General features: G+C 44.2%; 1 protein-coding gene across 2 annotated transcripts in view; it reads right to left on the reverse strand.

Moving 5' to 3' along the window:
* Window positions 1-11,518: 11,518 nt before the first annotated feature.
* The window catches only part of LOC115140899 (glutamate receptor ionotropic, kainate 2-like), a 328,356-nt gene continuing 318,126 nt past the window's right edge, over window positions 11,519-21,748 (reverse strand). Inside the window, exons 16-17 of one of the 2 annotated variants that reach the window (XM_065028000.1) lie at window positions 18,482-18,735; window positions 11,519-11,775 (exon numbers count right to left, since the gene is read on the reverse strand). In XM_065028000.1, the coding sequence (XP_064884072.1) occupies window positions 11,611-11,775; window positions 18,482-18,735 (419 nt within the window). In that variant the 3' untranslated portion in view covers window positions 11,519-11,610. Of the gene's footprint in view, window positions 11,776-15,434; window positions 17,951-18,481; window positions 18,736-21,748 lie in introns of those variants that run through there. The other variant, XM_065028001.1, reaches the window with a different exon arrangement.

The following is a 21,748-nucleotide window of genomic DNA, read 5'->3' on the forward strand; positions in this document are numbered from 1 at the left end:
GGGTGGGTCTCAGGCAGTGTAATCTGGTCACGCTCCATTACATCTGGGTGGGTCTCAGGCAGTGTAATCTGGTTACGCTCCATTACATCTGGGTGGGTCTCAGGCACTGTAATCTGGTTACGCTCCATTACATCTGGGTGGGTCTCAGGCACTGTAATCTGGTCACGCTCCATTACATCTGGGTGGGTCTCAGGCAGTGTAATCTGGTCATGCTCCATTACATCTGGGTGGGTCTCAGGCACTGTAATCTGGTCATGCTCCATTACATCTGGGTGGGTCTCAGGCAGTGTAATCTGGTTACGCTCCATTACATCTGGGTGGGTCTCAGGCAGTGTAATCTGGTCACGCTCCATTACATCTGGGTGGGTCTCAGGCACTGTAATCTGGTCACACTCCATTACATCTGGGTGGGTCTCAGGCAGTGTAATCTGGTCACGCTCCATTACATCTGGGTGGGTCTCAGGCACTGTAATCTGGTCACGCTCCATTACATCTGGGTGGGTCTCAGGCAGTGTAATCTGGTCACGCTCCATTACATCTGGGTGGGTCTCAGGCACTGTAATCTGGTCACGCTCCATTACATCTGGGTGGGTCTCAGGCAGTGTAATCTGGTCACGCTCCATTACATCTGGGTGGGTCTCAGGCAGTGTAATCTGGTCACGCTCCATTACATCTGGGTGGGTCTCAGGCACTGTAATCTGGTCACGCTCCATTACATCTGGGTGGGTCTCAGGCAGTGTAATCTGGTTACGCTCCATTACATCTGGGTGGGTCTCAGGCAGTGTAATCTGGTCATGCTCCATTACATCTTGGTGGGTCTCAGGCACTGTAATCTGGTTACGCTCCATTACATCTGGGTGGGTCTCAGGCAGTGTAATCTGGTCACGCTCCATTACATCTGGGTGGGTCTCAGGCACTGTAATCTGGTCACGCTCCATTACATCTGGGTGGGTCTCAGGCAGTGTAATCTGGTCACGCTCCATTACATCTGGGTGGGTCTCAGGCAGTGTAATCTGGTCACGCTCCATTACATCTGGGTGGGTCTCAGGCAGTGTAATCTGGTTACGCTCCATTACATCTGGGTGGGTCTCAGGCACTGTAATCTGGTTACGCTCCATTACATCTGGGTGGGTCTCAGGCACTGTAATCTGGTCACGCTCCATTACATCTGGGTGGGTCTCAGGCAGTGTAATCTGGTCATGCTCCATTACATCTGGGTGGGTCTCAGGCACTGTAATCTGGTCATGCTCCATTACATCTGGGTGGGTCTCAGGCAGTGTAATCTGGTTACGCTCCATTACATCTGGGTGGGTCTCAGGCAGTGTAATCTGGTCACGCTCCATTACATCTGGGTGGGTCTCAGGCACTGTAATCTGGTCACACTCCATTACATCTGGGTGGGTCTCAGGCAGTGTAATCTGGTCACGCTCCATTACATCTGGGTGGGTCTCAGGCACTGTAATCCGGTTACGCTCCATTACATCTGGGTGGGTCTCAGGCACTGTAATCTGGTTACGCTCCATTACATCTGGGTGGGTCTCAGGCACTGTAATCTGGTTACGCTCCATTACATCTGGGTGGGTCTCAGGCAGTGTAATCTGGTCACGCTCCATTACATCTGGGTGGGTCTCAGGCACTGTAATCTGGTCATGCTCCATTACATCTGGGTGGGTCTCAGGCAGTGTAATCCGGTTACGCTCCATTACATCTGGGTGGGTCTCAGGCAGTGTAATCTGGTCACGCTCCATTACATCTGGGTGGGTCTCAGGCACTGTAATCCGGTTACGCTCCATTACATCTGGGTGGGTCTCAGGCACTGTAATCTGGTTACGCTCCATTACATCTGGGTGGGTCTCAGGCACTGTAATCTGGTTACGCTCCATTACATCTGGGTGGGTCTCAGGCAGTGTAATCTGGTCACGCTCCATTACATCTGGGTGGGTCTCAGGCAGTGTAATCTGGTCACGCTCCATTACATCTGGGTGGGTCTCAGGCAGTGTAATCTGGTCACGCTCCATTACATCTGGGTGGGTCTCAGGCAGTGTAATCTGGTCACGCTCCATTACATCTGGGTGGGTCTCAGGCAGTGTAATCTGGTCACGCTCCATTACATCTGGGTGGGTCTCAGGCACTGTAATCTGGTCATGCTCCATTACATCTGGGTGGGTCTCAGGCAGTGTAATCTGGTCACGCTCCATTACATCTTGGTGGGTCTCAGGCACTGTAATCTGGTCACACTCCATTACATCTTGGTGGGTCTCAGGCAGTGTAATCTGGTCACGCTCCATTACATCTGGGTGGGTCTCAGGCACTGTAATCTGGTTACGCTCCATTACATCTGGGTGGGTCTCAGGCAGTGTAATCTGGTCACGCTCCATTACATCTGGGTGGGTCTCAGGCAGTGTAATCTGGTCACGCTCCATTACATCTGGGTGGGTCTCAGGCACTGTAATCTGGTCACGCTCCATTACATCTGGGTGGGTCTCAGGCAGTGTAATCTGGTCATGCTCCATTACATCTTGATGGGTCTCAGGCACTGTAATCTGGTCACACTCCATTACATCTGGGTGGGTCTCAGGCAGTGTAATCTGGTCACGCTCCATTACATCTGGGTGGGTCTCAGGCACTGTAATCTGGTCACACTCCATTACATCTGGGTGGGTCTCAGGGAACTGTAATCTGGTCACGCTCCATTACATCTGGGTGGGTCTCAGGCAGTGTAATCTGGTTACGCTCCATTACATCTTGGTGGGTCTCAGACCGTGTAATCTGGTCACATTCCATAACATCTGGGTGGGTCTCAGGCAGTGTAATCTGGTCACGCTCCATTACATCTTGGTGGTTCTCAGACAGTGTAATCTGGTCACAGGCCATTAGGCCCTGTTGGTGGGTGCTTTCTCCCACAGTGTAATTTGGGATTATGTCTCTAAAGCTCCTGTGGTGGGGATCAGAGGAGGTAAAATGCCTGTGACCTTTCCTTTTAGCCATTTCTCCTCTCAACCATTCAGGTCCTGTGTTAACTCCTCTCAACCATTCAGACCCTGTGTTAACTCCTCTCAACCATTAAGACCCTGTGTTAACTCCTCTCAACCATTAAGACCCTGTGTTAACTCCTCTCAACCATTCAGACCCGGTGTTAACTCCTCTCAACCATTAAGACCCTGTGTTAACTCCTCTCAACCATTCAGACCCTGTGTTAACTCCTCTCAACCATTCAGACCCTGTGTTAACTCCTCTCAACCATTCAGACCCTGTGTTAACTCCTCTCAACCATTAAGACCCTGTGTTAACTCCTCTCAACCATTCAGAAGGTGTTAACTCCTCTCAACCATTCAGACCCTGTGTTAACTCCTCTCAACCATTAAGACCCTGTGTTAACTCCTCTCAACCATTCAGACCCTGTGTTAACTCCTCTCAACCATTCAGACCCTGTGTTAACTCCTCTCAACCATTCAGACCCGGTGTTAACTCCTCTCAACCATTCAGACCCGGTGTTAACTCCTCTCAACCATTCAGACCCTGTGTTAACTCCTCTCAACCATTCAGTCCCTGTGTTAACTCCTCTCAACCATTCAGACCCGGTGTTAACTCCTCTCAACCATTCAGACCCTGTGTTAACTCCTCTCAACCATTCAGTCCCTGTGTTAACTCCTCTCAACCATTCAGACCCTGTGTTAACTCCTCTCAACCATTCAGATCTTGTGTTAACTCCTGTCGTGGAAATTTCCTCTATTTACCAAATCATGGGAGCAAACCACACACACACGTCAGAGTTAGTTATAAAAGTCCATCTTTAATTATATGAGCTCTTATCACAAGCCTGTGACTCTCAGATAATTCAGTGTCTCCCAGTGAATCTTCTGAGAGTCCCATTACAATGCAACTGCGATCCTTTAATAGCAAAGAACACACATAGTCAGACAGCATAGACATAACTCATCGTTCAGCTTTGTCTCCTTTCCCAAAACCCCAGAACCATAAACCAATTCCTCCATATGAACAGGCATATATCAAATTGTCATTTATATACAACCCACTCTAAACACAAACTCCTGGACAAACTCACGGAGAGGAGAGTGACCCTACAGGTCAACAAAGAGGGAGCATAGAATGATTCCACCCTCCTTTCCCCACCATGAGAAAAGTAGGGAGTCACTGCCACACCGAAAAGATATGTTTATACATGATGACACTTTGACCTCTCCCCTCTCAGCGGCCCATGCAACTTAGTTTTGACATAGAACAGATAACTGCAACCTCACCACAGTATTATACAAATATACCATTCTGATGAGAAGTAACTTACACACATTTGATGAATACTAAACATCTTACAAATGTAACCAACATATTCTGATAATTCCACAACACTCCTCTCAACCATTCAGACCCTGTGTTAACTCCTCTCAACCATTCAGACCCTGTGTTAACTCCTCTCAACCATTCAGACCCTGTGTTAACTCCTCTCAACCATTCAGACCCTGTGTTAACTCCTCTCAACCATTCAGGCCCTGTGTTCCACTGGATGTCATAAGGTGAATGCACCAATTTGTAAGTCGCTCTGGATAAGAGCGTCTGCTAAATGACTTAAATGTAATGTAAATGTGTTAACTCCTCTCAACCATTCAGACCCTGCGTTAACTCCTCTCAACCATTCAGACCCTGTGTTAACTCCTCTCAACCATTCAGGCCCTGTGTTAACTCCTCTCAACCATTCAGACCCTGTGTTAACTCCTCTCAACCATTCAGACCCTGTGTTAACTCCTCTCAACCATTCAGACCCTGTGTTAACTCCTCTCAACCATTCAGGCCCTGTGTTAACTCCTCTCAACCATTCAGGCCCTGTGTTAACTTCTCTCAACCATTCAGTCCCTGTGTTAACTTCTCTCAACCATTCAGGCCCTGTGTTTGCTGGGTTGATAATCTCTACCAGCTACAGAGGCTGCTAGGGGGGAATCCTCCATACTGTCCTTTACTTTTAACAAGTGCCAAGGCACACAGAAAGGAAATGGCATTGAATGCTGACTGATGGGGTGTCACACGTCTTGACACAATTCCACGTAGGATGTTTTGTTTCTCTACTGCTCTCTCTCTCTCTCTTTCCCTCTCTACCACCCTCTCTCCCTTGTTTTTTTATCTGAAGGATTTAGCTTTGGAATCTTGTGTGTTTAATCTCTGCTTGGCTGAAGGTGGTCTTATTGCTTTTGCCACATGATACAGTAGATCTGGGCTGGTTTACATCTCTGGTTTAACACAATATCAGAGAAACTCATGGTGGGTTTCCAACACAAATGGTTTAGTCCAAAATCCTCCTCTCCTCTCCTCTCCTCTCCTCTCCTCTCCTCTCCTCTCCTCTCCTCTCCTCTCCTCTCCTCTCCTCTCCTCTCCTCTCCTCTCCTCTCCTCTCCTCCCCTCCCCTCCCCTGTCCTTAAATCAGGTCAATGAGAAACATAGAGAGATCTAATAAAACAATTTAGATAGGAATCTCTTTTTCCAGGGAGACCTGGTCAAGATGGTTATTTTGTTAGTAAGTATTCAGAAATAATGAAAACTTCAATCATTTTCCATATCTAGCCATGAGAGAGAACCTCATACACAACTAACAAAACCCTTGGCCTGAAGCCCCATGTCTCAAGGACGACGGCCATCTCTCGGTCGCCACCACGTACGGCCGTGTCCTGTTCAGTCTTCATTAAAACTGTTGATTGATAAACAGGGTTTGACTGGGGGATGAGAGGACCATACAGGGGACACGGCTTTACCTTCCCCATCTCCAGTTTACTGGCACTCCCCACCAGCCATGATAATTAGCCAATTAATGGGATCCGGCGTGTGCGTTTGTTATCTGCCTCCGTTCTACCCCTCCCCCCTCGGCCTGCCAGAGGTGTGAAGATTAGGGCCAGTCTGATGCGGCACCTTATGTGAAAACGTCAATCTGATAACGGAATGGCTGAGAACAAGGCTGTGGGACTGCACACACACAAAGAAAAACACCACAGGCTAGGTTCTAACGATCCACACAATGGCAGCATTAGTCCTGAGGACGCAGGGCACAGATAAGGACGTTTTCTCCCTCCACAGAATGTGTTTTCTTAGCATCAGAATGTTTTTTAATGAGCTGGTATCTTGGCGGTGGGCTGGACACTGACACCACTGTTTGTTTTGATCAGTTTCCTGAGTGTAAAGACAGTGTGGACCGGCAGGATCCACTGTTCCACTACCTTACTTAGACATGTATTTTGGACAGAGCATTTTCCTGCTGCTGAATGACCTAAGATGAATCCATGGTGAAGCCATCCCAGGGTTTCTGCCTCTGTTGAACCTCAAATTTGATCTATTACTCTTCAAACAAGTACATTTCCATTAGATTTTTTTTTACAAATGTATTCAAAAGCTATTTATTCATAAAGCTTGCTCAGATAGAGCTGCACTTATCAGATACTTTGAATTTAAAAGTCACCAACGAATGGAAGCAGATTTACGCCACAACTAACACACAACAAAAAAGGCCAACAGTGTTCAGGTTCCTCTACATCCAGTAATGAAGTAACTGGCAAACTGAGGTCAGGTCGATAAGGAGGAAAGCTTTCTAAACCAGCAGGTTAGACAGGTTAAGTACAAATGTTTTTAAATGTAATCTGTTGGCTGCATCTCCACAACACTGCCCCTGACAGCCCCTGGGCCTTCATTCCATCCCATTCGTCCTATCCATCCCACCTCTCAGGTCAGGGTGAGGATGGAGAGTTAATCTGATTAGCCGCAGCGTTCTGCTGAGTCATACCCTGGGTTGTGGGTCAAGGGTCATCGTCAGATCAGGGATTGGCTAAGAGGAAGCGGTGTCCTTGTCTGACCCTCCCTGTGTTTGCTGACTGAGTCTGTTTCAGAGTGAATTGGTGACCGTGGCCCACAAGTAATGCAGGCTACCGCCACACTCCCACTACCCCCACCGTCCCTTAACGACAGTCATTTGGCTTTGTTTATCACTGTGTTAATTCCCTCTATTTTAAATCATTATGGATAGTTCATTCCTCCACGCTACAAGGCAGTTTCCTCTCCTCTTGCCACCAAGGACAGCATCTCCCCAACCACAACAATCCCCATCTAATAAAATCTGTGAGTCACTGGAACCCGCTTATCATTGTATATGCACATACATTTGAGCATTAAGTGTGCATGTGATTACTCTCACATAGAGTCATGCATTTATAGAATCTGTCTCGTTTCAATGGCTTGGGAACAATTGTACAAGTGTTCTATTCATCTCTGTTAACCCAGAAGTAAAAATCTTGCGTAAGTGATTAACTTCAGTGTTCACACGTGTCAAAAATGAAGAGTTCCGGCAAAAATGAAGTCTCCACCCTCGAAACTCTCAGCCTCCCCCCTTCTGATCCATGGGCGCAAATTTTTTTATTTTATTTTTATTTCACCTTTATTTAACCAGGTAAGCAAGTTGAGAACAAGTTCTCATTTACAATTGCGACCTGGCCAAGATAAAGCAAAGCAGTTCGACACATACAACGACACAGAGTTACACATGGAGTAAAACAAACATACAGTCAATAATACAGTAAAAAAAACAAGTCTATATACAATGTGAGCAAATTAGGTGAGAAGGGAGGTAAAGGCAAAAAAGGCCATGGTGGCAAAGTAAATACAATATAGCAAGTAAAACACTGGAATGGTAGTTTTGCAATGGAAGAACGTGCAAAGTAGAAATAAAAATAATGGGGTGCAAAGGAGCAAAATAAATAAATAAATTAAATACAGTTGGGAAAGAGGTAGTTGTTTGGGCTAAATTATAGGTGGGCTATGTACAGGTGCAGTAATCTGTAAGATGCTCTGACAGTTGGTGCTTAAAGCTAGTGAGGGAGATAAGTGTTTCCAATTTAAGAGATTTTTGTAGTTCGTTCCAGTCATTGGCAGCAGAGAACTGGAAGGAGAGGCGGCCAAAGAAAGAATTGGTTTTGGGGGTGACTAGAGAGATATACCTGCTGGAGCGTGTGCTACAGGTGGGAGATGCTATGGTGACCAGCGAGCTGAGATAAGGGGGACTTTACCTAGCAGGGTCTTGTAGATGACATGGAGCCAGTGGGTTTGGCGACGAGTATGAAGCGAGGGCCAGCCAACGAGAGCGTACAGGTCGCAATGGTGGGTAGTATATGGGGCTTTGGTGACAAAACAGATTGCACTGTGATAGACTGCATCCAATTTGTTGAGTAGGGTATTGGAGGCTATTTTGTAAATGACATCGCCAAAGTCGAGGATTGGTAGGATGGTCAATTTTACAAGGGTATGTTTGGCAGCATGAGTGAAGGATGCTTTGTTGCGATATAGGAAGCCAATTCTAGATTTAACTTTGGATTGGAGATGTTTGATATGGGTCTGGAAGGAGAGTTTACAGTCTAACCAGACACCTAAGTATTTGTAGTTGTCCACGTATTCTAAGTCAGAGCCGTCCAGAGTAGTGATGTTGGACAGGCGGGTAGGTGCAGGTAGCGATCGGTTGAAGAGCATGCATTTAGTTTTACTTGTATTTAAGAGCAATTGGAGGCCACGGAAGGAGAGTTGTATGGCATTGAAGCTTGCCTGGAGGGTTGTTAACACAGTGTCCAAAGAAGGGCCGGAAGTATACAGAATGGTGTCGTCTGCGTAGAGGTGGATCAGAGACTCACCAGCAGCAAGAGCGACCTCATTGATGTATACAGAGAAGAGAAGAGAGGAGATGCACAAATGCACAAAATGCACAAAGCACTGCAGGCGAAGCAGTTTAAGCACCTCCTTCGCCCAAACCTGATATGTCCAACTAACCAGTGTGAAAACCCCAAAACCAGAAGTAATGCTGTTCGGAATTCACACATTCCATTCAGTTCTGGCAGATTCTCTCAGTCCACACGCAGTCTGGGACATGACTGCTCTATAGGCTTACATGTTGAATAACCCTGTGTTGTATAGTTGTTGTATAGTATAATCATTTATTTTGCCAATATTCCTAACTGCTAATATAAATGCATTAATGGGTATGCATGGCAGATCTGCTGTACATTTTGTGTCTTTCAAATAGGAATCCTTTCATGTGTACCAGGCTGTTAAAGATGAATAACATTTACACTTCTTCAAATAGACCTAATAGATTGATTGCCCTTTGTTTTTTCATTCATGTCAGTATTTCCACAGCTGCTCTCCAGATGGAAGGATATGGAGTACAAACACGCAGGGTGAGCGCACACAGTCAACGTTATATGGTAGAAAACGTGACAAAATAAACAAATAAACAAAAAAAGGTTATTATCTTTCTGTTCAAATGCTGTGGTTTCTTTTTCTTTTGGGCCCATCGTCGACTTGCTTTGTTCTTCATTCGATTTTTGTGTTCATATACATATATATATCCCATATTCCATCAGTCTTTTATTGTGTTTTCTGTTCACTTTGCTCTTTGTTCTGTTTAGCGTCTGATCCAAGCTGTTACAATGTAATGGTGACAAAACATTTTGCTTTAGAGTCAAATGAACGACACCACAAAGATGTGAAGATTTTTTTTTATTTTCTTTAAACTTGTGCATCAACTTCAAACAGTAAACTGTGTGCACTGCAATTTAGTTTTCATAACATGTTCAAAATTAGTTAGGTGTTCCTTATTCTGTTAAATACATATTTCTCTGTTTTTAAAACCATTTACACACAATTTCTCAGCACTGAAATCTAGCAGTCTATTGGAAGTCAGGGGTGTAGAATGATAAGCATCGTTGGCAGTCCTCTTCACTTCAACTTCTTTGTGTGTGTATGTATATATTTATTGTTCTAATTATTGTTTAATCATTACTCTTTTCACCTGAAGTAAAAATATCTTTATTTTAAATATGATTCCTTACATGATAAAAATAGTTTTTTCCAAAACATGTATTATGCCACTGAAGCTCAACCAGAATGCTCTGGAGACCCCATCGGTGTGAGGCCGGTCCATGGAGGGGTTGTTCTCGTGACCCCCTGGAGGGGATTGTGTTAGGCCTGACGGGGCTATCCTAGATGGGGCTGCTATCCCTTGGGACACCCACACGGCCCACAGTGGAGAGAGAGTCGCGCTGTCTGCCGTGGTGACACCCGTGGTACATTTTTTTGTTGATAAAAATTATTACAAAATGTTTTATTTTCTTCGTACAAAAACACTTTTTCATAGAAATTGCATTTGCACAAGTAAATGTGAGGATTTTGTTATTAAAATAAAAGCCACTAGAGTACAAAAAGAAACTTGAGACTTGACATTGAACAAAAAAGAAAACCAAAACATTTGTACCCATCAAATCTGAAAATGAGGTGTGTACTGTATCCTTGCAGCTGCTGTGAAAATCCAGTCCATGAAAATATAAATAAAGAAATTCATAAATAAAACAATAAATACTTGAATAAATAAATTCCTCATGTTGTGTGATTGCTGTGAATTTAGTTTCAGATCCACTCCTGCTCTCCTGCTTTCCTTCAATTCAAACGACTAAGGTTTCTAAGGTTAGTACTTTCATCATGTCCGCCACTCATGTCACTTCCAGTTCCTATCACCTAATTCCTCTATTACATCACTGCCCCTCCCCCGGTCATCTGTCTCTGCATGTATTTATATATGTATATATGTTTTTATTCAAAATGTTTTTCCCATCCCCCATAATTTAACAAAATGTTAGTACTCTGAAAACAAAATAAATGAAATAACCTATTGCCTGATGGATAATGTACTGTATTCTTTCCAACAGTGAATCATATGAATAAACGATGCCTCTGTACATGTTGGGAGCAGTTCTGTCCTGCTCACCAATGCGTTTTGGGCTTTGGGTTTCATTTGGAACTGGCTGTTTCTAGCCCATCTGGTCTCCTTCTTCTTCTATGGTTGAATAAAAACAAGATGCGTCCTTTACACACTCGCCAACTGATTTTCTCTCCGTTTCTTCTATTAGTATCTGTGTATGTGTTTGCTCCATAACTATGACTGAGTACGTTCTCCTGATTCTACCTAACATTCTCCTGATTCTACTCAGTGAGAGAGATAGTGGTTGGGTAGCATATAAATATTGATTCAATTTGGACCTGTGATTTCTAAGGGACAACCAAACATATACAGTAGCTGTATGATATTCTATACTTTCAATTTAACCTGCCATCCCTCCTTTCCTCTGAATCCTGGGTTTATCTCTCTCTCTTTTTGATACTAAATCATGGCACCACTTGGTCACTCGTTGCTCAGGTGCATTGCCAGGTAGAGTAATGAGGTAACTCACATTGAATTGCTCCCAGGTTAGTTCAAGTTATTTCCACAGGAAACATTGTTGAATCTCTTTTCATTTCTAGCTTAGTGTTTCGAAACAACGATGCCAGACAGTCAGTGATCAGAGCAGCTCAGCTCCTCTCTTCTCTTCTCCCATCTCTCTTACCCCCCCATACACTCACATAAATCAACTATCACCCTTCCTCCCTCCCCCAGTGTCTCTTCACCCTACACGCCTCCCAGTGACAGCAGAGCGAGAGTGAGAGAGAGAGAGAGAGAGAGAGAGAGAGAGAGATGGAGAGAGAGAGAGAGAGAGAGGGAGAGAGGGAGAGAGGGAGAGAGGGAGAGGGAGTCCTGTTCTAGGCCATGGTCTCTTTGCCTGGAAGTCTGCGGTCGTTGAAGGTGTGCATGTTGATGACGTCCTCTGTCTTGACCATGACGGGTGGCTGAGGCTTGTGTTTGAGGCGCCGCTGGCACTTGAGGGACACCCGCAATTCGTCCACTATGGCACTGCAGAAGGACCTCTGTAGGAGAGAGAAAGAGAGAGAGAGAGAGTCAGAAAGAGAAAGAGAGAGTCAGAAAGAGAAAGAGAGAGAGAAAACAGGGCTTTCAGAGAGATCCTCCTCTAGTTCCAAACAATTTGGCAGTAATAAGGTCAGCAGAGCAGAGCACTGCAGAGCTTCTACTTCCCCAGGGCAGGCTCTCTACAGGCCCCTCTCTGAGAGCTGCCATGGTGACACAGAGCAGGCAGGGGAGAGAGGAGCTGGCTCAGGATAGGATGGGTGGGCTGGGGCTGGAGTTCTAGCTGGGGCTGGGGGAGTTGGTTGGAGGTTGCATGTCCATAGTCTTTTAGTGTAGTAGGTGGATAAAGGAGCTAGATGTAGGTGGGAATCAGGACAGGATTTGCACTGGAGGTTGGCAGGGCTTCCACTTGTATTGGGAGACAATAGATTTAACTAGATTTATCCACAGACTGTTATTGCAGTATCATAAGTATCTTACTACAGCCGTGCAGCTATTTGATCATGTACAGCAACACCTGGTTATGGTAGTTTGCATTAATAGCTTTAAATTATTAAAATGTGTTGACATACTGCTAATTAAAATATGCCTTTAGCCCTGGCAACGATTCAGTTTCAAATCAACCACGAATGTGAAGTTTGGCTGGTGAGTGGAGGGGCTGGGATGAAGGAAGGGCTAGATGGTCTAGGGAGGGGTAATGCTTTGGGAAGGGTGGATTGAAGAGGGTTAGAAGGAAAGCTGTGCCGAGATGCTGGAGTCCATCTGGAGTCGCACACATTACGAGCGAACGCACATACACACACGCAAGCGTGCAAACACACTCACACACACACCACACACACACACACACGCACACACACACACAGTGAGCATTCTAGGCTAGCTAAAGTGATTTCTCCATGGCAGATTTCCCCCATCCTTCTCTGCCAGGCAGCCCAGCCGGGGCCCAGGCCCATACAGCAGCATGACTTATTGATGCATATTACATCTCGTCTGACTCAAATCCCATGTAGCTGCATGGCCAATTAAGCTGCTGCCTCTTCTTCTTCCTTCTCCTTTTCTCAAAGCTACTCTGGCATTTGCAAATGGTGCACTGAACAACGCAGAGTGACTCAACTAAATCTGAGACTACTATTCCTGGAGGTACTATTGGGGAAACAGATTCCAAGGGACTAATATGTTTTTCGAGTCTAGGTTAAATCCTTCACATAAAACCACAATTTCCATTTTGGAACGGCACTATGGTGATGTCTGGTACAGTACATATTCCAAATAATTCAGAACCTCAACTGAGTTGATAGAGAACCGAGGGATGTCTACCTTACTAGATGGAATGTGAAAGGGCTCAACCATCCTGTCAAGAGAAATAAGGCCTCTTCCCACCTCAAGCAATTGAAGGCTGGGCTAGTCTACCAACAAGAACACAAGGATGAAGACAACAGTGAAGACTTCATGCTGCTAAGTCAGCCAGTGATTGAGTGTCATTCAGTTACTCATGCCAATGCTTAACTAACAGGCTGCCTTCTCCTTAGTGCCTTTTTTCCTCATCTATGACCAGTAGGGTTATGACATTGTTATGAGTTGTCCTAATGACCAGGTATCTCACATGAACACATTCTATAGTTATGGCTAGAGGACTCCCACACATGCAAATGTTTTAATGTGTTCGCTTTCCAGCATACCAACAATCATATCAATTCACCACCAATCAAAATTCTATGCATATTGAGTATATGGATTTGGGTGTATAAGCTGTGTACAAAGGTATGTACCTATCTGAGTGTATATGATATTACATGTTAGTATGTGTATGTGTGTATCATATTCATAAATCATATCTATATAATTTCATATTGTTTGTCTTCTTCTCGCAAAAAAAATGGAATTACTCCTAGAAGTCCTGCTGATTGACTACAAGCCCTCCAGAAAATATGCTTTTCATGAGTATTGATTTTCTCTGGGAAAGAGATATTGAATTCCATGTTCTACCTAAGACACCTTTCCCCTCATGAAGCCTTGGGCTTAGTGGCCATCTAGTGCAAATAGAAAAGTTCCAAAAGTAAAACCCCACCCAACTGGCTTTCCAGACAGGCCAAGAAAACCCTCCCTGACTCAGGGGACACATCTCCATCCTGGCCTCATGGCTGCTGGGCTCATAGTTGGATTGATGGTGGCTGTTTAGTGGTGGCCATTGAATTACAGAGGTTTTATGACCCCTTTTCCCCATCACCAGAGCCAATCCTGAGCTGAACAGGCTCAGGTCTCAGAGCACTTTGGGCTGGCTCAGAGGAAGACAGGAAGAAAACGTCCACTTAAGGAGGTGAGATGGAGAAATAATAAATCCAACACTTTTACTGCCTTAAAGCTTTTTTACTACCATTAATGGAAGAAGGCACTGGTGGGTATTTTGCAGGCTGCCCATGTACAGTACAGCCCATTCAGTCTGTACCACCACGTACAAGGATCTATAGACCCCCAGACCTTCTTCTCAGGTTTGGTATAAAATGCTGAGATGGAAAGACACCATAGTAGCTCCCACTCCATCTCTCACTCCATGATAGCATGATAGAGAAATGGAGGGCAAGTAAGAGATGAATAGTCACTATTTTTGTGTGCATAGTCAATGGGTGTCTGTGCACACATCTGTCTGAGCAGGTGTGTGTGTGTGAGCGTGTGTGTACACATATAAGTGCATGCGTACATTCCTGTGTGTGTGTGTGTGTGTGTGTGTGTGTGTGTGTGTGTGTGTGTGTGTGTGTGTGTGTGTGTGTGTGTGTGTGTGTGTGTGTGTGTGCGCGCACACACACAAAATCGGGGAGCTGGATGGTTCCTCACACACAGCTGGTGATCCCTGTCCCTGGAGAGCCAAGTTACTCTGCAGCACCCTCAGCAGTAGGCAGGAGAAAAGGGAAGAGCAGGAGGAGGAGGAGGAGGGGGAGGAGGTGAAATGGGAGGAAGATGAGGAGGAGCTGAAGGAGGAGGGGGGAGAGGTGGAGGATAATGAGAAGAAAGAAAAGGAAGAGGGGGACGAGAAAGAGGAAGAGGTGGAGAAGGAAGAGGGGGAAGAGAGGGAAGTGGACAACCATGGTGATCATGGTATTTTTCTGAAAGCCAGCCATGTTGTGACGATGGGAATGTGTGGACTTATGAGAGAAAGTCCTCATTGGGCAAACCGGAATGAAAAGCCTACTAAAACTTTAAATATTTCTCAATCTTTTATTAAAGTTAATAACAAGTGAAAAATATTAGACTGAAAACCTAATTATTCTTAATCACAATTTGAGTTAAGTTAATTAAAATAATTTAAAATAAACATACAATTAATGTCATTACAACATATATTTTGGGATTTGGCAAATAATATTAAGAAAGGTTGACATTATAAGGTGTATGACTCATAACATTAAATAAATGACTTGCTATTTTTATTTCTCTCTTTATCCTTTCTAATGTTACACAGAATACAGTAGCAGTTGGACACACCTACTCATTCCCACGGTTTTCTTTATTTTTACTATTTTCTACATTGTAGAACAATAGTGAAGACATCAAAACTGTTAAATAACACATATGGAATCATGTAGTAACCAAAAAAAGTGTTAAACAAATCTAAATATATTTCATATTTGAGATTCTTCAAAGTAGCCACCCTTTGCCTTGATGACAGCTTTGAACATTCTTGGCATTCTCCGAATTGACTGACCTTCCTGTCTTAAATTAAGGATGGAATGTTATTTCCCTTTGCTTATTTGAGCGGTTCTTGCCATAATATGGACTTAGTCTTTTACCAAATAGAGCTATCTTCTATATACCACCTCTACCTTGTCACAACACAACTGATTGGCTCAAATGCATTAGGAAGGAAATAAATTCCACAAAATAAAACTTTTAACAAGGCACACCTGTTAATTGAAATGCATTCCAGGTGACTACCTCATGAAGCTGGTTGAGAGAATGCAAAGAGTGTGCAAAGCTGTCATCAAGGCAAAGGGTGGCTACTTTGAAGAATCTAAAATAGAAAAAATATTTTGGGGTTACTACATGATTTCATAGTTTTGATGTCCTCACTATTATTCTACAATATAGAAAATAGTAAAAAGAAAGAAAAGTCCTTGAATGAGTAGGTGTGTCCTAACTTCTGACTGGTACTTTAAAAAATGCAAATTGCAGGGTGTGCGCTATCAAGCATGACAAACCCAACAAAGAGATGCTTAGTAGAACATTTTCAAGTTGACACTTTCAGCATCGCGGTGAAAATACAACCCTGTACTGTCGACACATTCAAGTAAAGGATCTTGTGCAATTAAATAAAATATCAGGTATTTTCAAATGTGACTAATTATTGAATTGATATGGGAATACTTGGTACACTTGGTACTCTGCATATCGTGTCAAGGTTTAACAGTTAAAACAGTAGCAATGGGCCACACATACTAAAATACACGTTATGATTGTGTGACACTCAAACCTCTTGGAAAATGTCTATTTGCTTTGGATGAGTAAAACATGTATTGCTTCTCAGATCATCTGACATAAAAAAAAAAGATTGATTATGAGAATTTATGAAAAGCAATATACACCTTTGTCGGTTATCAATTGGGTGTTAAAATATTGAGGTACACAACTTATATAATTGTAGCATATAGGCACAGGTAGTGTGAAAATAAAATGTTAAATGGACTGACATCTAACAACTAATCTTGAAACAGATATGTGATATGTGAGTGAGATATGTGAGTGAGATATGTGAGTGAGATATGTGAGTGAGGTCTATTCTATTCTCTGTCTATTCTATTCTCTGTCTGTTCTATTCTCTGTCTGGATATATCTGTTTGACACGCTCCTCCACCTAGTTCTGAGCTGATAAGAGTGTGAAACGTATCTTCCTCAACTGCTGTGTCTGACACAAAGACACGCTGAAGAACACCAGGAAGAGATCATGATCAACATCAAACGATGTTGAGGTTTCTATTAAATCATCACTCCTTCTCTTTTCTCTGGCTCGGCTGACTATTACTCCCTACTCTACTCACTACCAACCTTCCTTCCTTATGGGTTTTTATTAGCCATATCATTCTTTAGGATTCTTTAAATGACATCCTATTGATGGGGGACCTCCCCTCCCGTCTACCATGGCTGCTCTGTGGGTGTAGTGCTGTGCTGTGTGTGTGTGTGTGTGTTGTCGTTGACAGAAGGACTCTGTGAACATCACTTCATGACTAGATGCTGTGAATCATTGATATGGGGGCTTATGGCCAAGAAGCAGCAGCAGCATCACTGCATTGTGGGATCGATGGAGGGTGTAGAAGAAAGCTCTTAGTGCAGACCAGGCTCCTGTGGAGAGCTAAGTAGGGGTTGGCGTTTGAGATTTATGAGACTGTTGTTGGGTGAGAGAGCACTGTGTTAGAAAGGAAAGACAGGACGGGACAGGACATGAAGGACAGGACAGAAATCCCAGGAAGGACAGAAAGGACCAGAGAGGAAGGACAGGTCAGGACAAGAAGGACAAGACAGGAAGGACATGGGATTAAGGGGAACATCAAAATGTTTACATGCTGTTGACAACGAGTGATGTGTTGTTGTAGCATTACACTTTCAATATGAGATTATTCAGTAGAGTAGTTAGTATGTTATAATATCTGAAAGCTTACATGTGTTTTCAAAACCAAGCCTTCAGAGTTTGCAATTATAGCTTGATTCAGTTTGGCTTGTCTGTCCAAAAGTTTGTATCTGATAATAACAATGTGTTTTTTGGGAGAGGATTGATGTGGCTGTGTGTTGAGGGTGACATGAAGACTGGTGACAGTTACTTCAGCATTATGGATCATGCATTTGGGCCAACCTTCCAATCCCATCGTGTGAAACCCTGCACCTATAGTTTTAGGGCCGCCTTTCGAAAACATACACCCAACCATGCACCAATGGCAACTTTTCATTCAAACGTTGTGACCATAACATTGCTGCCAGTTCTTCTGACAGGAGACTTCCCAATCGGGAACTATCTGAAGTTAAAAAAGTACAATTTGTGCATTGTAAGGTAAATGTAGATGACTGGAGTCTCTGGAGTCTTTCTGGAGGTCATTTGAGCTGGTGGTTAAAGTCTACAGGTAGCTGCTTGGAGGGTCCGTGGTGACAGCAGAACTCCTCACGCTTCCTATCACCTTGGTGCCGTTGGGGCTAAGTGGATAAAGGCAAGAAAATGAACCCATACTTACTGTGTCTTAAAGAATATGCTGCATTACTGTATCTACATAAACATCAGTGTTTCAGGAGCTGACCTGACTATCATGTAAAATTGTCCTTGTGATCTCAGTGTAACTAAGATGACTACCGTCGGTCTGTCCTTTTGTACAGCATGTACATTCAAATAAGTGTTAATACTGAACACGTGTAAATGTCCCCTCCACCCGTATCCAAACATCAAGTGCACTTTATTGAGTATGAGGTGAGGGATGGTTTAGTGCAAATACAACGAGACTAAATGTCTCTACTTTTCATCATGTTGTGCCTTTTGTGTCAGAAATAAAAATATGTGATACAAATTTAATATTTTTTTAAACCACAAAATAAATGTAAGCAAGGCCAAAACACAAAACTAATAGAAAAGTAGGAAAATTGTCTCCTTGTCAAAGATCTCTGTATAATAAGATCCACACACAGGCACATTGTCATTGCAACCTGGCTATACGTGAAAGGATGTTGCTTTACCTTTTCCAGCTGTGCGTTTTGTTTGGACTTATAGATGAACTCTCCGACTGCCACGAACACCGACAGGACGAGTCCAGCCGCCAGGACGATAAAGATGCCCCCGATGTTCTGGACCCCCAGAGCGCTGGCCTCCTTATTCTTCTCATCCTCCGGACAACCGTTCCCCCTCCACCACTTCTCCTTCATCATGTGCATCTTTCCTTCTTCCTGCAGCTGCAGGATCGCTATGGTGATCTTGTCTCTGTACGGAGAGCCTGAGGGACCAAAAAAGGCAGGTGAGGTTGAGATGGATAGTAATTACGAGGAAAGTGTGTGTGTGTGTGTGTGTGTGTATGTGTGTAGTACCAACATCCAAACCAGTGTCCTGGCTGGTGCTGAATGCACTATAGATTCTCCCATGCAGCTCCCACAGTGGTTTCACAAACAATACATTAATAAACCCGAAGTACATTCCAGGGACCAGCAATTTACCTCCTTTTATCTGCTCCTTTTTTTTCTCTAATTAAAACTGGTTGCCATGCTTAATTAGTGGTAATGTCTCTAGTGTGCATTGTTTTGTTTTGCTTAACAAATAAATGCGCTGCCGAAGTGTTGCTTTGAAGTGCCCCCGTCTGCCCCAGTGTGTGCGTGTGCGTGCACGTGTGTTCACGGCATCTCCTCAGTGCTGGGATTAATTCCTCAAACTCCCAGCAGCCTCCAGGCCTCCCCGCACCAGCCAGGTAAACAGGGCTGGCGTGTTCGTGTTCCCTGCTGGCCAGATCAAACCCCGTCACATGCAGAGGCTTCTGATTAGACCTGAAGGGTGAAACCAAGTGAAAACACTTGAAATATCCCCGACCCCCTTTCATGTCATCGACTGGAGAGCTCTCCCCGTGGCTAGGGGCCCATATCATCAGGATGTTAATGCTGCTTGAAATATTTAAAACTCAATCACACTCCCTTATTATTATCTCATACACTTCAGAACTATAGCCAGCTTGGTGGTGAGGAGAGGGGAAAACATCTCTTCAGAACGCTAGCCAGCTTGGTGTTGAGGAGAGGGGAAAACATCTCTTCAGAACTATAGCCAGCTTGGTGTTGAGGAGAGGGGAAAACAACACTTCAGAACTATAGCCAGCTTGGTGTTGAGGAGAGGGGAAAACATCTCTTCAGAACTATAGCCAGCTTGGTGTTGAGGAGAGGGGAAAACAACTCTTCAGAACTATAGCCAGCTTGGTGTTGAGGAGAGGGGAAAACAACTCTTCAGAACTATAGCCAGCTTGGTGTTGAGGAGAGGGGAAAACATCTCTTCAGAACGCTAGCCAGCTTGGTGTTGAGGAGAGGGGAAAACAACTCTTCAGAACTATAGCCAGCTTAGTGTTGAGGAGAGGGGAAAAGAACTCTTCAGAACTATAGCCAGCTTGGTGTTGAGGGGAAAACAACTCTTCAGAACTAGCCAGCTTGGTGTTGAGGGGAAAACAACTCTTTAGAACTATAGCCAGCTTGGTGTTGAGGAGAGGGGAAAACAACTCGTCAGAACTATAGCCAGCTTGGTGTTAAGGAGAGATGAAAACAACTCTTCAGAACTATAGCCAGCTTGGTGTTAAGGAGAGGGGAAAACAACTCTTCAGAACTATAGCCAGCTTGGTGTTGAGGAGAAAACAACTCTTTAGAACTATAGCCAGCTTGGTGTTGAGGAGAGGGGAAAACAATTCTTCAGAACTATAGCCAGCTTGGTGGTGAGGAGAGGGGAAAACAACTCTTCAGAACTATAGCCAGCTTGGTGGTGAGGAGAGGGGAAAACAACTCTTTAGAACTATAGCCAGCTTGTGTTGAGGAGAGGGAAAAACAACTCTTCAGAACTATAGCCAGCTTGGTGTTGAGGAGAGGGGAAAACAACTCTTTAGAACTATAGCCAGCTTGTGTTGAGGAGAGGGGGAAACAACTCTTTAGAACTATAGCCAGCTTGTGTTGAGGAGAGGGGAGAAACAACTATTTAGAACTATAGCCAGCTTGGTGTTAAGGAGAGATGAAAACAACTCTTCAGAACTATAGCCAGCTTGGTGTTAAGGAGAGGGGAAAACAACTCTTCAGAACTATGGCCAGCTTGGTGTTGAGGGGAAAACAACTCTTTAGAACTATAGCCAGCTTGGTGTTGAGGAGAGGGGAAAACAACTCTTCAGAACTATAGCCAGCTTGGTGGTGAGGAGAGGGGAAAACAACTCTTCAGAACTATAGCCAGCTTGGTGGTGAGGAGAGGGGAAAACAACTCTTCAGAACTATAGCCAGCTTGGTGGTGTTGAGAGGGGAAAACAACTCTTCAGAACTATAGCCAGCTTGTGTTGAGGAGAGGGAAAACAACTCTTCAGAACTATAGCCAGCTTGTGTTGAGGAGAGGGAAAACAACTCTTCAGAACTATAGCCAGCTTGGTGTTGAGGAGAGGGGAAAACAACTCTTTAGAACTATAGCCAGCTTGTGTTGAGGAGAGGGAAAACAACTCTTAGAACTATAGCCAGCTTGTGTTGAGGAGAGGGGAAAACAACTCTTTAGAACTATAGCCAGCTTGTGTTGAGGAGAGGGAAAACAACTCTTTAGAACTATAGCCAGCTTGTGTTGAGGAGAGGGGAAACAACTATTTAGAACTATAGCCAGCTTGTGTTGAGGAGAGGGGAAAACAACTCTTCAGAACTATAGCCAGCTTGTGTTGAGGAGAGGGGAAAACAACTCTTTAGAACTATAGCCAGCTTGGTGTTGAGGAGAGGAAAACAACTCTTTAGAACTATAGCCAGCTTGGTGTTGAGGAGAGGGAAAACAACTCTTCAGAACTATAGCCAGCTTGGTGTTGAGGAGAGGGGAAAACAACTCTTTAGAACTATAGCCAGCTTGTGTTGAGGAGAGGGGAAAACAACTCTTCAGAACTATAGCCAGCTTGTGTTGAGGAGAGGGGAAAACAACTCTTCAGAACTATAGCCAGCTTGTGTTGAGGAGAGGGGAAAACAACTCTTCAGAACTATAGCCAGCTTGTGTTGAGGAGAGGGGAAACAACTCTTTAGAACTATAGCCAGCTTGGTGTTGAGGAGAGGGGAAAACAACTCTTTAGAACTATAGCCAGCTTGTGTTGAGGAGAGGGGAAAACAACTCTTTAGAACTATAGCCAGCTTGTGTTGAGGAGAGGGGAAAACAACTCTTTAGAACTATAGCCAGCTTGTGTTGAGGAGAGGGAAAACAACTCTTCAGAACTATAGCCAGCTTGTGTTGAGGAGAGGGGAAAACAACTCTTCAGAACT

This window comes from Oncorhynchus nerka, linkage group LG14 (assembly GCF_034236695.1).
Source record: "Oncorhynchus nerka isolate Pitt River linkage group LG14, Oner_Uvic_2.0, whole genome shotgun sequence".
NCBI lineage: Eukaryota > Metazoa > Chordata > Actinopteri > Salmoniformes > Salmonidae > Oncorhynchus > Oncorhynchus nerka.